At 45.0% G+C, this 13,161-nt stretch overlaps 1 protein-coding gene across 2 annotated transcripts in view; it reads left to right on the forward strand.

Annotated features, from left to right (window-relative positions):
• LOC136582736 (acyl-coenzyme A diphosphatase NUDT19-like) overlaps positions 1-10,288 on the forward strand; it is a 31,540-nt gene extending 21,252 nt beyond the window's left edge. Inside the window, exons 4-5 of one of the 2 annotated variants that reach the window (XM_066583966.1) lie at positions 43-165; positions 7,241-10,288. In XM_066583966.1, the coding sequence (XP_066440063.1) occupies positions 43-165; positions 7,241-7,464 (347 nt within the window). In that variant the 3' untranslated portion in view covers positions 7,465-10,288. The remainder of the gene's footprint in view (positions 1-42; positions 166-7,240) is intronic. The other variant, XM_066583967.1, reaches the window with a different exon arrangement.
• The last annotated feature ends 2,873 nt before the right edge of the window (positions 10,289-13,161 follow it).

Consider the following 13,161-nt stretch of genomic DNA (forward strand, 5'->3'; position numbering starts at 1 on the left):
CTCCCTGCTGTCACTAGTGACATAGCATACATTGCCCTGCAGGAAGGAGACTGCCGAGAATGGATGTAACACCACAGGAAAAAGAGGATTCGGGATGGTTGGAGGAGCCAGGAGAGCATCAGCGAGGAGAAGATGCGGTAAGAAGACTGACGAAGGAAGGAATAGGTAAGTATAGATTTTTTTTTTCCTCTTTTTTACTATGATTTTTATTTGAAGTTTATGAATTTACAATAATGCAGTAAACATTACTTAGAAGGAAGCAAGCTATAACATAATTCTCCCCTTTTGAGTTCCGGTCCAATCTTCTATGGATTGTCATAGAAAAAAACCTGAATACTAGCGGCCTGGCCAGGGCCTAACTTGAATTTAGCGGAAAGAAGGGGGGCATAGGGAAAGGGAGGAGAAGGGGGGTCCTGGAGACGAGGAGGTTATTCCCAGACACTCTATAAGGTAGACTTGTAATAGGTGGTTTTTGTAGCGGTTATCATCACAGGGAGGCTAGGGATCTATTACCTTGTGGAGGAATAGTATATTCTAGCCATGGGGACCGAATTTTCAGAAATTTTCCAAGTCTATCAGCTAAAATAGAAGTCAGTTTTTCATTAATTAGGTACCAATCCATCCTGCGCTTGACCTCTGTAAAATCCAGGCCACCTTTGTGCCACAAACGGACAATAACTTGTTTCGTAGCCAGGAAAAAGAAGGTAATTAATTTTCTAGAGTCAGGGGGAATATTATCTATGTGCTTGTTTAATAGAGCCTCCAAAGGGTTTTTGCGTATATTATGGCCTGTGACTGAATATATTAGAGAATACATTCAAATCCATAGCCTCTTAGCTCGGGGACAGGACCACCAAATGTGGAGCATATCACCCGGTGCCGAGCATACGCGGAAACAATTGGGAGGGTATCCAGGTACTGCGTGGGCTATTCCGTCGGGGGTTAAGTACCAGCGGAATAAGACTTTAAATGAGGTTTCTAACATTAATATGGTTCTGGCACTGCTATTAGTTGACTTCCATATCTGAGTCCAGTCTTCTTCAGAAAGAGTTTCGCCTAGATCTTATTCCCAGCGTGCGACATAATGTAATTGTGTACGGTAGGAAGAAGGCACTAGGCCGGAGTAAACTGCGGAGTAAACAGAGTAAACCCGGAGTGAAATGAGACCTCTTGCGTGCAGGTATTTATAACCGTATATTTCGAATGGAGTTGGAGTCAATGGAGAGCGCATGTTCTTAAGGAGAGATGATCAAGATGGTTTAGTTGTAGGTATCTGAACACTTCTACAGATGGTAGATCATATTTTTCTTTTAGAGTAGAGAATGGGATGGGTCCGTTAATAGAAAGCTAGAGGCGTACTTTAGTGAGGCCTGTTCTTGTCCCGTTTGCAAATGATTGTGGTGATTCCATTCGCGGTGGAAACACAGGGTTCCACAGGAGTGGCAGGTGTAGGAATATTAATTTCCCTGAATACTTTATGGAGTCCTAGACACGAAGGGAGTGATTCCTAATGGGGTTGTTGATTGGAGGTCTGTGTTTAGGTGGTATCCATAATATGGAGTCTAAAGTAAGGGGGCGAGTTTCTGTTGCTTCTAGGAATACCCAAAGAGAAGTGTTCTAGTCAGAGAGCCAACTAGGCTGCCTGGTAATATTTTGCATAAATTAGGAAATCCCAATCCTCCTTTCCGTCTGTGTCTAAACAGGGTGGACCATGAAACCCTAGGAACGGAGTCACTCCAGACAAATCGAAGGGACATCAGCTGAAGAGTTTTCAACATATGTCCCGGTACCTGGATCGGGAGAGCTCTAAAGTAGTATAGTGGCTTAGGAAGAAGCGTCATCTTTAAGGCGTTAACTCTCCCAATCCAGGAAATGTGATACCAACTCCAACTTTCCAGGAGCAACCTTGTTTTGCAGAGGAGGGGGATGTAATTTTGGCTACATGGGGATATATGTGTTTGTCAGGTGAACACCTAGGTAGTCCGGCGAGCCTGTCGCCCATTAAAAAGAGAGGTTCATCTGGAACAAGTCAACCGACTCCGAGGGGAGTGTAAGGTTAAGTGCTCTGGATTTTGTGTGATTGATTGTTATACTAGAGAGAGACCCAAATCTGGTCAGTTCTGCTATTAGGTTGTGAGGAAGAAATGAACATCAGGAAATCGTCCGCAAACAGTGAGAGTTTGTGGTGGACCAACGCGACCTCAATCCCCTTTATATTAGGATTATTGCGAAGTTTCAGAGCCAGAGGTTCTATGGCCAGGATGAAGAGTAAAGGGGACAATGGGCAGCCCTGACGATTCCCCCGGCGGATCGGGAATATATCGGAGCAGAAGCCCCTGTTATGCACAAAGGCTCTGGGGTGAGCATATAGTATCCGCAACCATGTGAGGAACTCGCCAGGGAACCCCCGATGCTCAAGGACCGAGAATAAGTATGCCCAGCCTAAAGTGTCAAAAGCCTTGTGTATGTCAAGGGATAACAGCATGGCTGGGATTCCCCTTGTTCTGCAGAGGTGAGTGAGGTGGGTCAGTCTTCAAGTGCTGTCTGGGGCCTGATGGCCTAGGACAAAGCTTACCTTATCCTTGCCAACTAGCAAAGGGAGGGCTGTATTTAAACACCACGCTAGGATGGTGGTTAGTAGTTTCACATCCACATTAATTAGGAAGATGGGGCGAAAGTTTTGTTTGTCCAAAGGGTCTGTTTCTGGTTTAGGTATCATAGATATCGCCGCCAAAAGGGCTGTTTGGCTGACCTGGTGACCTTCTCTCATAGTGTTAATATAGTCTGTGAGATAGGAGCTCAGGATTGGTGAAAACTTTTTGTAATACAGGGCTGAATAACCGTCTGGGCCCGGTCCTTTTGTTGACTTTCAGCGCTTTTATGGCATTAGTTACTTTATCTTGGGTGATTTTAGATGCAAGATTATTGCAGAAAGATTCCTCGAGTGTAGCCAGCTTTCTTTCTTGAAGGTAAGAGGAGATTTGGTCCATGGGGAGGGAGCGATGCTGTGAGTACAACTTGAATTCTCTAGTTATCATAATTGGGTTTGCGGTGACTGCGTTTTGGTTTATGCAAAGTCTATAAAAGGGGCTTATGTTAGGGTGTGTATTGAGTCTACGAGCGAGGGGTGTGGAGGGTTTGTTGTTAAGTATATAATATCGCTGGTGGGACCACCTCAATTTCCATTCTATGGAATCAGTAAGGCAAAGTTCTAGCTCAGCTCTAGCCTGGGGTAACGCTTGAAGATTATTTTTAGATGGGTGTTTCTTGGCCTTCTCTTGAATTTGCGAGACTCTTTGTTTTAGGTACAGCTGGGCGGCTATCTGGATTAGGTGACCACGAATCACTACTTTGAGTGCTTCTCAGAGAGAAATGGGGGAGAAAGTGGACTGGCTGTTTATTTGGAAGTGTTCCTCCAGCTTTGGTATTAAGAAGAAAACAACCTCAGGGATTGATAAAAGAGAGTCGTTGAGGGTCCAAGATGTATTTAAAGGGTTGGACATCAGGGAGCTGCAGGTGACAGACATTGAGCTGTAATCCGACCATGAAACCGAGAGGATCTTTGACTGCGAGATCTGTGGGAGGAAGGTGTCGGTTGGTAGGATATGGTCTATTCGTCTGTATAGGAAGTGTGGAGCTGAGAAATGGGTAAAATCCTTGGTGGTTGGGTTCAGTTCCTGCCACGTGTCTACTAGGTGGTATTGCTGAAGGAGAAATTTAAAGTTGTGCAAAATCGAGTGTTGGGGTACAGTAGGAGTGGTAGTGTTCCTGTCTAGATGTGGGTTAAGTATGCAGTTCTAGTCACCACAGATAATAACTCTGCCTGTTTTGTTGGTCTCCACTAGTTCAAAGAGTTTCATGAAATATTGAATCTGCCTAGAGTTTGGAGCATAGTAGGAAATGAGAGTCACTGATACATCTTGGATGGAGCCCGTTAATATTAGATAGCGGCCCTCTGGGTCTGCAATAGTGGAGGTATGGGTGAAAGGTACCGATTTGCTAAAACAAATAGTAACTCCTTTGGTTTTGGTGGGGGCTTTCGCTGAGTAAAATCTGGGGTTTTGGGGAGTGAGGAAGCGTGGGGCAGAGTTGGTGGAGAAATGGGTCTCCTGCAGGCAAACGATATCTGCGTGTCTACTTTTGTAATATCAGAAAGCCTTTGATTGCTTTTGTGGGGAATTAAAGCCCTGTACATTTTGTGGCATAATTTTTAAATCCATGGGGGAGTACGAAGAATATTATGTATGATAGCTATCTCGGAACCTCCACCCCATGGTAAGAGGGGCAGATGAAAGGGAAGGAGGGGAAAGGAAGAGGGGCAAGGGGGAACAGGGTGTGGCCAACATGTAACAGTAGTTTTAGAAACAGAGTAGTACTGAACCGATTACCGTAGCTAATGCGAGTCTCATTACTACTGAAAGGTTTGGAGATGGGAAGCCACTGCAACACAAGTGTGAAGTGGTTAATAGTTCCTAAAGCTAAAAGGTAGGGAAAGACCCTATGGGAGGGGGGGGGGGGGGAGAGGGGCATCTGGGCAAGAGACAACAGACAACCTGGCTGAGAAAGCAAAGTGCTAACTGTTATTACATTTTGACTAGTTTGGAGGTTTCTTTGTACAGTTCCACTAAGCAGTCATTGCCAGAGTTATTTTTGTCTCAATATATATTCCCCTCATTCGTTAAGTAGAGACTTCTTGGGTTTCTTTGCGGGATGGTCTCTTTCATGTCAGATGAGGAGAAGTGTCCGTAACAGACGAGGAAAAAAGTTGACAGGAGATTTTCAGGCTATGTCATCTTGGAGGCCTTTTGGGGTGCTGCGAGCGCCTGCTTGTGAGTCATGCTTGAGAGTTGCGTTAATTTTCTCTCTGGGTCCAGATGTGGGTTTAGAAGGTGAGGAGGGAATAGGTGATGAATCTGCGGAACCCGCTTGAGGTGGAGGTCGCTGTAGCTCCTTGAAGCAGCGTCAGGTGCCTTCAGGGGATAGAACAGTGTGGACCTTGTCCTGGTAAGGGAACGTTAGCACATATGGGAAGCCCCATCTGTATTGGATTTTTTCCCTTTGCAGGATCGTCAAGTATGGCTTGAGGGTTCTTCACTTGGCTAGCGGCGATGGTACTAGGTCGGGGAACATCTGGTATTCAAAGCCCTGGAATGTTAGCTTCTGGGAGGAGTGCCGCGTGCATCAATTGCTCCTTAGTGCGATGGAAGTGAAGTTTTAGTACAGTGTCCCTAGGGGAACCATTGGAGTTTGGTTTACGCAAAGCTCTATAAACCCTGTCGAATTCCAATCTTTCAATTGGTAAACTCGGACATAGATCCTGGAACAGTGCTGTCACTGTTGATTGTAGCAGTCTTTGACAGATTCAGGGACCCCTCGGATGCATACATTGTCTCTACGCGCCCTGTTTTCCATATCTTCTAATTTGTCACGGAGAAAGTGTATCTCCGCGTGGAGTTGCTCTATTTCTTTTTCCTGGGAGTCTAGAACTATGGTGGCATTGTCCATTCTGTCTTCTAGGGCTATTGTTTTCTGGCCAAGGTCCCAGAATTCGTTGGATAATTTAGTCATGATTTCAGAAGAAATCTTGGAAAGGGTGGGGGAGGGAGTGTATTTTTGTAGGGATCTTCATATACTGAAGAGAGTCTTAATAGGACAGGTGGTGGTCAGGTCCTTAGTTTGGAGAATGGAGGCAATGGCAGATGGTAGGCAGTTCGTACTGTAGTATGGCTGATGGCCAGACAGGGCCTGCAGGTGATGGGGAAGCAGTGTCTCTCTATGGTGAGGCAGTATGCAGGGAACGGCTTGTCCTGCTGGTATGGGGTGTGTCTGCTGGTCTGGGTGTCTGGTGTGTGCGCTGCTGGCTCTGCTGTGCAGGGGTGTAGCTGTGCAGCAGGGGACTCACCCAGGCGGACGGTGAGGTCTCGTATCCGGCACTCTGCAGGTTCAGCTGCTGTGCCTCCGCTGTGAAGCTTTGTCCTCCTGGGATAAGCGGGTCTCTCAGGTGCCCGGGGGAATCTCTGCCTGTGGAGTGGTGAGGTGTATGTCCTCTGCGCTTTGTCGCTAGCGGGAGACCGTAGAATCCTGCGTCTCCACCATGTGGTGGCCCAGATCTCTCGCCTGGCTGTTGGAGCTCCCGACACTGGCGGGGTGAGGATCGCCTGGGATGCCCACTTCTTCTCCCTTTGTGGGAGTCCAGGGAGAGCTCTCCCGTTCCGCGGCAGGTGCAGAACGGCTCCCGGTTCCTTTTCTCAGCGTCAGAGGTTATGCAGGCCAGAGCCGGCCTCGGGCTTCTCTGCTCCCCGCGGCAAGTGTTCAGCTGGACAACGGCCCTTCAGATCGGTGCACCAGTGGTCAGGTGAGCTGCAGCCCTCCGTTGAACAGGTAAGCTGTGCTTTGGAGGGGCTACATGGATCAGATTGTTCGGTGGTTTGCTGGAGCTTTAGGGACACACGTCCGCCATGAAGGGCTGTCAGGACCAGAATTTTTTTTTCTAATGACAGAACCCCCTTATGTTATTTTATTTTTAAAAGTAGTGCAACAGAAAAACTATATAAATTTGGTATCGTCATAACCGTACCGAACCACGTTTTTCTGCAGTATATACACCATAAAAACAAGACGCTCTACTTTTCCTAAACCTTGTTTTAAAAAAGGTAATGAAAGGAGAATTTTTGGAACGTAAGGGGTCTTTGTTTAACAAAAAAAAAAATAGAAGACTCGTATTTGTTTTTTTTTTCATTTTTACTACATTTAGAAATTTTTCAAATGTTTTTGATTCAGTAAATGGTACATTGAATAATACTATTTAACATAACAACCTGACCCGCAAAAAAATAACGTCGGACAGCAACGTTGATGGAAAAAATATAACAAAAGTATGATTTTTTTTTTTAAGTTGGAAGGAAAAAAATGGCCGGGTCCTCAAGAGGTTAATAAATCTAAATTTACAGAATGTACCATAAGTGTGCAAAAAATGTCTGATAGGTGTGCGTCCTCTCTGAAACCTACACCTGCTCCTACAACAAGGGGCCCCCAACCCTGTCCCACCCCTGGCATGTGGATAGGGGATAACTTGCAATTTTGATACAACTCTTAACTATTTCCTGGCTTCTTGTCCCCTTCTATACTACAGAAGTACTGACGGCCCACACTGATGATGCTGCACCAATTAATGAGGAGCGGTATAGGGGAAAGACCAATGAGGGAAATGTTCATGATGTTTCTGTTTGTTCTCTTGCAGGAGATGAACTCTACCCCAAAGATCCTGATCTCACCGGACAGACACACAAAATCTACTCTATAGACAGAACAGTAGAAGAGGTTTGCCAAGATGGTGGGTCCCTCCACAGGATGATAATCGGGAACAGGGCGCCACAGATTTTTATAACTACAGAGTTGAAATATAAACATGTCAAGCCGCAGTTACAACAGCAAGATGACATAGAGCCCAAGAGCCAATTGTGAATAGTAGAACAAAACAAAAAAAACTGAAAAAATATGTAAATGAAGGGGTTGTCCACTTGTAAACTACTGATGCTCTATCTTCAGGATAGAGTAGGGTCCGTTGACTGGCATCTCTACTGATCAGCTGTTCACCAGACCATTGTGCTCATGCAGTAAGCTAATTTCTACAGGAAGTAGACAGCTCCGTTCCCACTGCAGTGGCCAGGCTGGGTAATACAGGCAAAGTTCTCATTCACTTAAGTGGGAACTTTGCCGGTGATACCAAGCCTGGCCACTTCAAAGAGAATGGAGCTGTGTGTGTCCTGCAGAAATCAGCTCGGCTCAAATACGTGTCAGCCCGATAAACAGCTAATTGGCCATTGTCTCCCTTCTGGATCCACCACCAATCTACTATTGATGGCCTCTTCTGAGGATAGGCCATCAGTAGCTTACAAGTGGAAATCCCATTTAACAATATTTATAGTGTAAGGTCAGCCAAGCCAGGCCTGGTAGATAGGTGATTGCCATAAATTTCCAAGTTTGACAGCCATTGATGTCAATTCATGTAATTATGGAGAATGTGGGGCCGTGTTGATGGGCCACAAAGAAATCCGCTGAAAACTGCACAAATCCTACATGTGGATTTAGATTCGGATTTGCCATGAAATTGCTGCAGACTTTGCCCTTAGCAATGCAATGGCCGCAATCAGCAGCACATCTGCTTTAAAATCCACAAATGACATTGCGTTGCAAATTTATTTGCAGCATAAAATGACGCCCCCTTAGAAGACACCCTTAAATGGGTTGTTTGAAATGTACTTTCAATGGATCTCTGCAAATCGAAGTCCGACAACGATGACCAAACTTTGATCAATGTAAATTGCACAATAAGAACAGGAAGATTTATCATTAGCGCTTCCAAGCCAGTTAGCACCATGAGACAGGAGGACTCCTCTCACCAACGGGGGAATGGAAGTCAACGACCTCTAGAGTCCTTTCAACTTAGACCAGCCTTGAACAATAAGGAACCTTTCATACGGGATGTGCAGTGTCCCATGGGGTGACTCCAGACACAGGGCATACGTTGAGGAGCTGGGAGGGTAGAGTGGTCATTTGTCATGGTGGCACTTACCAGGCTCCATCCCAGAGGGACACACACAGCCTCGGCCAGAGCAGCACCGGACCTCTTCCGGACACCCCTAGGAGAGGGATGGCCAATAAACATAGGAACAGGAGATAATGTTGTCACAGGTGACACCATCATTACGTTACCCACTGGAATGACCCGCGGCGGGAAATAAATGAGCCGCAGACTGTTTAACGTACCTCAGGTCCCTAAGAATGGTCAGGGCCTGGCAAAACTTTACTTGAAACTTTATCAGGATACACTCAAGAATACACTGGTGCAGGTAAACAGAAGATTAGAGATCAGGGAGGAAACTCGGGATGAAACTGGTCCTGCAGTTGCAGTTATCTGCTAGGCACCGCTACTGAACGGTGAACTCTCCAGACGAGGATAGGGGTAGGGTCACTCCACAGACCCTCACAGAACAGTACCTCTGCACGGTGGTCTTGACGTCTCGTCTCGCTCACTCTCAATCTCTCACTTTCTTGTCCTCACTCACTGTTGGCTCCTGGTATTGGGGTACTCAGGAAACCTCTATTTTTCTTCCATTCTTCACCACATGAGGGTTGAAGGTACGCCCATGTGGCTGGCACTCTCTCTCAGGAACCCAGAAGAATAGACCCACTTAGCTCCTCTGTCACTCATACTTATAATCTCTCACATACAACATGACTGGACATAAATTGATACATTTGCAGGAATCTCCCAGTCTCATGCAAACATTAACCTCTCACTTGCTGCAGCTGTGCAATACATATAATAAAATGACTAAACAACTTTGCACAGCGCATCTACAAAAGACATGGCATGTATGACATTTATGGAGGTGCCAGCAACATAGACTTTAGGCTACTACAAAAACCGCAGCATTCCACATCAAAATCTACAGGTCCGATTGTGGAATTGCAGGCAAATTTAATGCCATTTTCAATTCCAGTTGTGGATTTTGATGCTAAATTTACGACAGCTTGCGCAGTGTTCTGTGGCCTACTCCGTCCCACGTGAAAGGCCTCTAAGACCTTGTTCACATGGATGTAAATGTGTCAGATTCTCATCTGAAAGATCTGGCATGAAACTGACAGTTATATATTCCCATGTGAACACGGCCTTGTGCCACCTGTTAGTAATGCACAGAAAGTTCACAGGATGCAGAAGTAAAGGTCCTTTTATACGATCAGATAATCTGCCTGTTCCAACGACCGCTGACTGTGAGTATGCCTGTCAGCGCTCCTTCCCTCCATGTATACAGGCAGATCATCTGCTCTATGGGGATGACCAATCGTTAGTCCCCATACAGCCATCATTTATTGGCTGTGCAGCCCACCAGTGAGTAGTTATGCTCACCTAAATGACACAATCGGCTAATGAACAAGTATAGCAGATCGGTCATCCTTATATAAGGCCCATCCTTCTATTACCCCCCATAGAAGGACCTTTTACTCTTATTACTACTAACGCAATGCATTTGGGTGTCCTACTCTCCCCTTTCTTCAGGAGATACATGAGAAGCTATAGATTTGTTTAACATTCAGCTTTCTTCTGCAGTCTCCTTGCACAGGCCTGATAGTTCGGTGGTAAAAGTATATTTTGTATTAATTCTCCAGTAGGAGGTGATTTTCTACTGTAACAAGATGAATATTTCCTTATCTGCATGTAGAATAAGAGTTTTATTCTCCTTATAAGTAAAAAAAAAAGAATAAAAATCTGCTACAATTTGGAGTTTGGTGACATGTGCGTAATTAATCTGCACTCACAGTTTGCTGCCCTTTTTGTTGTTTATGGTCATTTTGATTGGCACATAAGCCAAAACCACACATGGGACATTTATGAAGAGTCCGGCGGATATGCCATAAATGTATGTGATAGGACTACCTGTTAAGGCCGGGTACAAACTAATCACATGCTCACATTGCGCCCGAGAGGCACCAGTCCTTTTTTCACGTCCAACACACAGATTTATAAAAAAAAAAAATAGCTTAAGGCCTCATGTCCACTAGAAAAATACAATCCGCGCAGAATCTGCCGCGGATTTGCTTTAAATGGTATATTTTTTGCATGCAGATATCCGCACACATTGCTATCAATGTGATAGCAATGTTGCCGATCCGCACAGAATCCACGGCAGAATGGAGCATGCCGCGTTTTTTCTCCCGCGCGTGAAAAACGCAGTTCTTTTAAAATGCCATCCGCGGGTGCAAAAATCTATTTAATGGACCCGCGGATGGCCAATGATTCCCTATGGGCAAAATCCGCTGTGGATTCCACAATTCCATTTAGCTAGTGGACATGAGGCCTTAGGCTCATTCAGGAGGCCATTAAGCATCCAACTTGTTTGTGTGAGCCACAAGATCCTGATCTAAAGCCATCCATGGTTCAAGTCAACAGATGCCACAACTATGTGCATGATTGGCACCAGTGGAGCTCCACAGATCGGCACTGACTTTTAATGTTATCTATTGAGGTGGCCATCACTTTGGCAGATGCAGCATCCTTTTAACCAATAGAAAGGGACTATTCCTGTGGCATGCCTTGGGGAAGTTTTTTTTCTTTTTTAAAGACATTAGACCGCAGTAGCTGTGCTCTTTAGTGAAGAGGAAGGATGACAGCTTAACAAGAATTGCTGTAGCGTGCACAAAAAAAAGTATTTTTTTCCTTATGCAGCTTTCCAATCCTCAGCTGAACAGAATTTTGCTCCATCACCGTATATTGCAGAGGGTGTTGATTCCCTATGAAGAGAATGTAGATCACTATGAAGAGAACTGCCAGTGGGGAAGATAACTGAGTGTGCCCACCAGCTCTGCCAGTGGATGTACACACTACAGTACAGTGACCACCAGGAAGCGCTACACTGAATCTAATTTTATCAAGTTAAAAATTAGACCTGTTCTGGATTGCTTGAATAAAAGGGGTATTCAGGAGTCAGGACACTGGTCTAAGTAAATCTGCCTCAATGTTCTTTAATAAGATGACCCCTATAGAAAAAATGGAGCCATCATTAAAACATACCCAACTTACAGATTAAGCTGCCACAGGAGGAACATTTCTGGCCATTATATAACCTTCATGGCTTACTCAGACGACCGTATATCGGCTGGGTTTTCACGCCGGCCAATATACGGCGTCCCTCTCTGCAGGGGGAGGAGGCTGGAAGAGCCGGGAGCAGTGACCTGAGCTTCCGCCAACTCTCCACCCTTCTGCGCTATTTGCAATGAGGGGAGACGGGACAGGAGCGGAGCTAATTCCCAGAACTTAGCCACGTCCCGTCCCGCCTCCTCTCATTGCAAATAGTAAACGGACGTTACACGGGCGTTTTTTATTTTTTGTGAACTTTTGAGTGTGTGAATTAGAAGGGCCCATGTATACGTTATATTGTGTTTATATATGGTATGTGTACTGTTCCATTGCTGAAAATGAAGTGTGAAAAAAATGCTCAAAGAGCTACACTATAAGAGGTGGATGTAGGTGATGTAAGGAGAGGGAGGGAAGGAGAGTATGTAATGGTTTTGCCCCTCCTCAATACAGTTCAGCCTAAAAAAAATGCATCTTTATTTGAGTGTCGTATTTGTGTGTGCATATGTGGGTATCTATCCATCCATCCATCTATATATGTATGTCTGAACATGTACATATATATATATATTATTTATGTACACACAACTCAAGTTTATGGTGTATTCAAAGTATCGGGTTCTGCTTATTTTGAATACTATTGAATTATCATGCTAAAATAAGATAATTATGTACTTGACAAACTTGGTAGGTACATTATAAACAGAATTAAATTAGTAACAAGGGTTTAATTAATTTTTGCTTTTAGAGACCTGCCCTGTCAATATGTTAGGGGCAGGCATGCTTTCAGCAACACAAGCAGTAATTGAATATACCCCAAATTGTATTAGGCCCTTCATAAATTTGTGTAGTTTTTATGGTTGCCGATTGTAATGACAATTCTTCCTCCTATTTGCCACAAATCTTTACACAGGTGCTAGAAGAGTTATGAGCCCCCTTACTGTCATGGTCCCTCATATGGTCATGGAAATATTGCATAGCGCACAAACTAAACACCCTTCAGCTGCCAGACTCCCTAAATATGAGACCACCCTGCTATAAACCATTACCTACCACAATCAAATTAGTTCTAAATTCAGGTTCATTACTTCTGCTAACTTTGGGAAGGGGTGAGGTAGAGGCAGCAGGGACAGACTATGAAATTGAATTGGATTAAGAATAGAGATGAACGAGCACCCAAATGCTCGGGTCCGCGTTATTCAAGTCGAGCTTTTCGTAAAATTCAAGAGCTCTACTCGAGTAACGAACCCCATTGGCTACAATGGGAGACTCGAGCATTTTTGTATGTGGGATGCCGGGTCCCAAGCTTTTTTTTTTTCTATGTTCCTCTCTCTCTCTCCTTTGCCATTGACGTGCGCTGTGTCGCGGCGGGGAGGGTCCAAAACAGGCGCATCACAGTGGGGAGGAGCCAAAAACTGGGGCGGGATCGAACACGGCTTGATGCTCGTTAGAGTAACGAGCACCATTGAGTACGCTAATACTCGAACGAGCATCAAGCTCAACAGAGTACATTCACTCAACTC

Source organism: Eleutherodactylus coqui, chromosome 11, assembly GCF_035609145.1.
Source record: "Eleutherodactylus coqui strain aEleCoq1 chromosome 11, aEleCoq1.hap1, whole genome shotgun sequence".
NCBI lineage: Eukaryota > Metazoa > Chordata > Amphibia > Anura > Eleutherodactylidae > Eleutherodactylus > Eleutherodactylus coqui.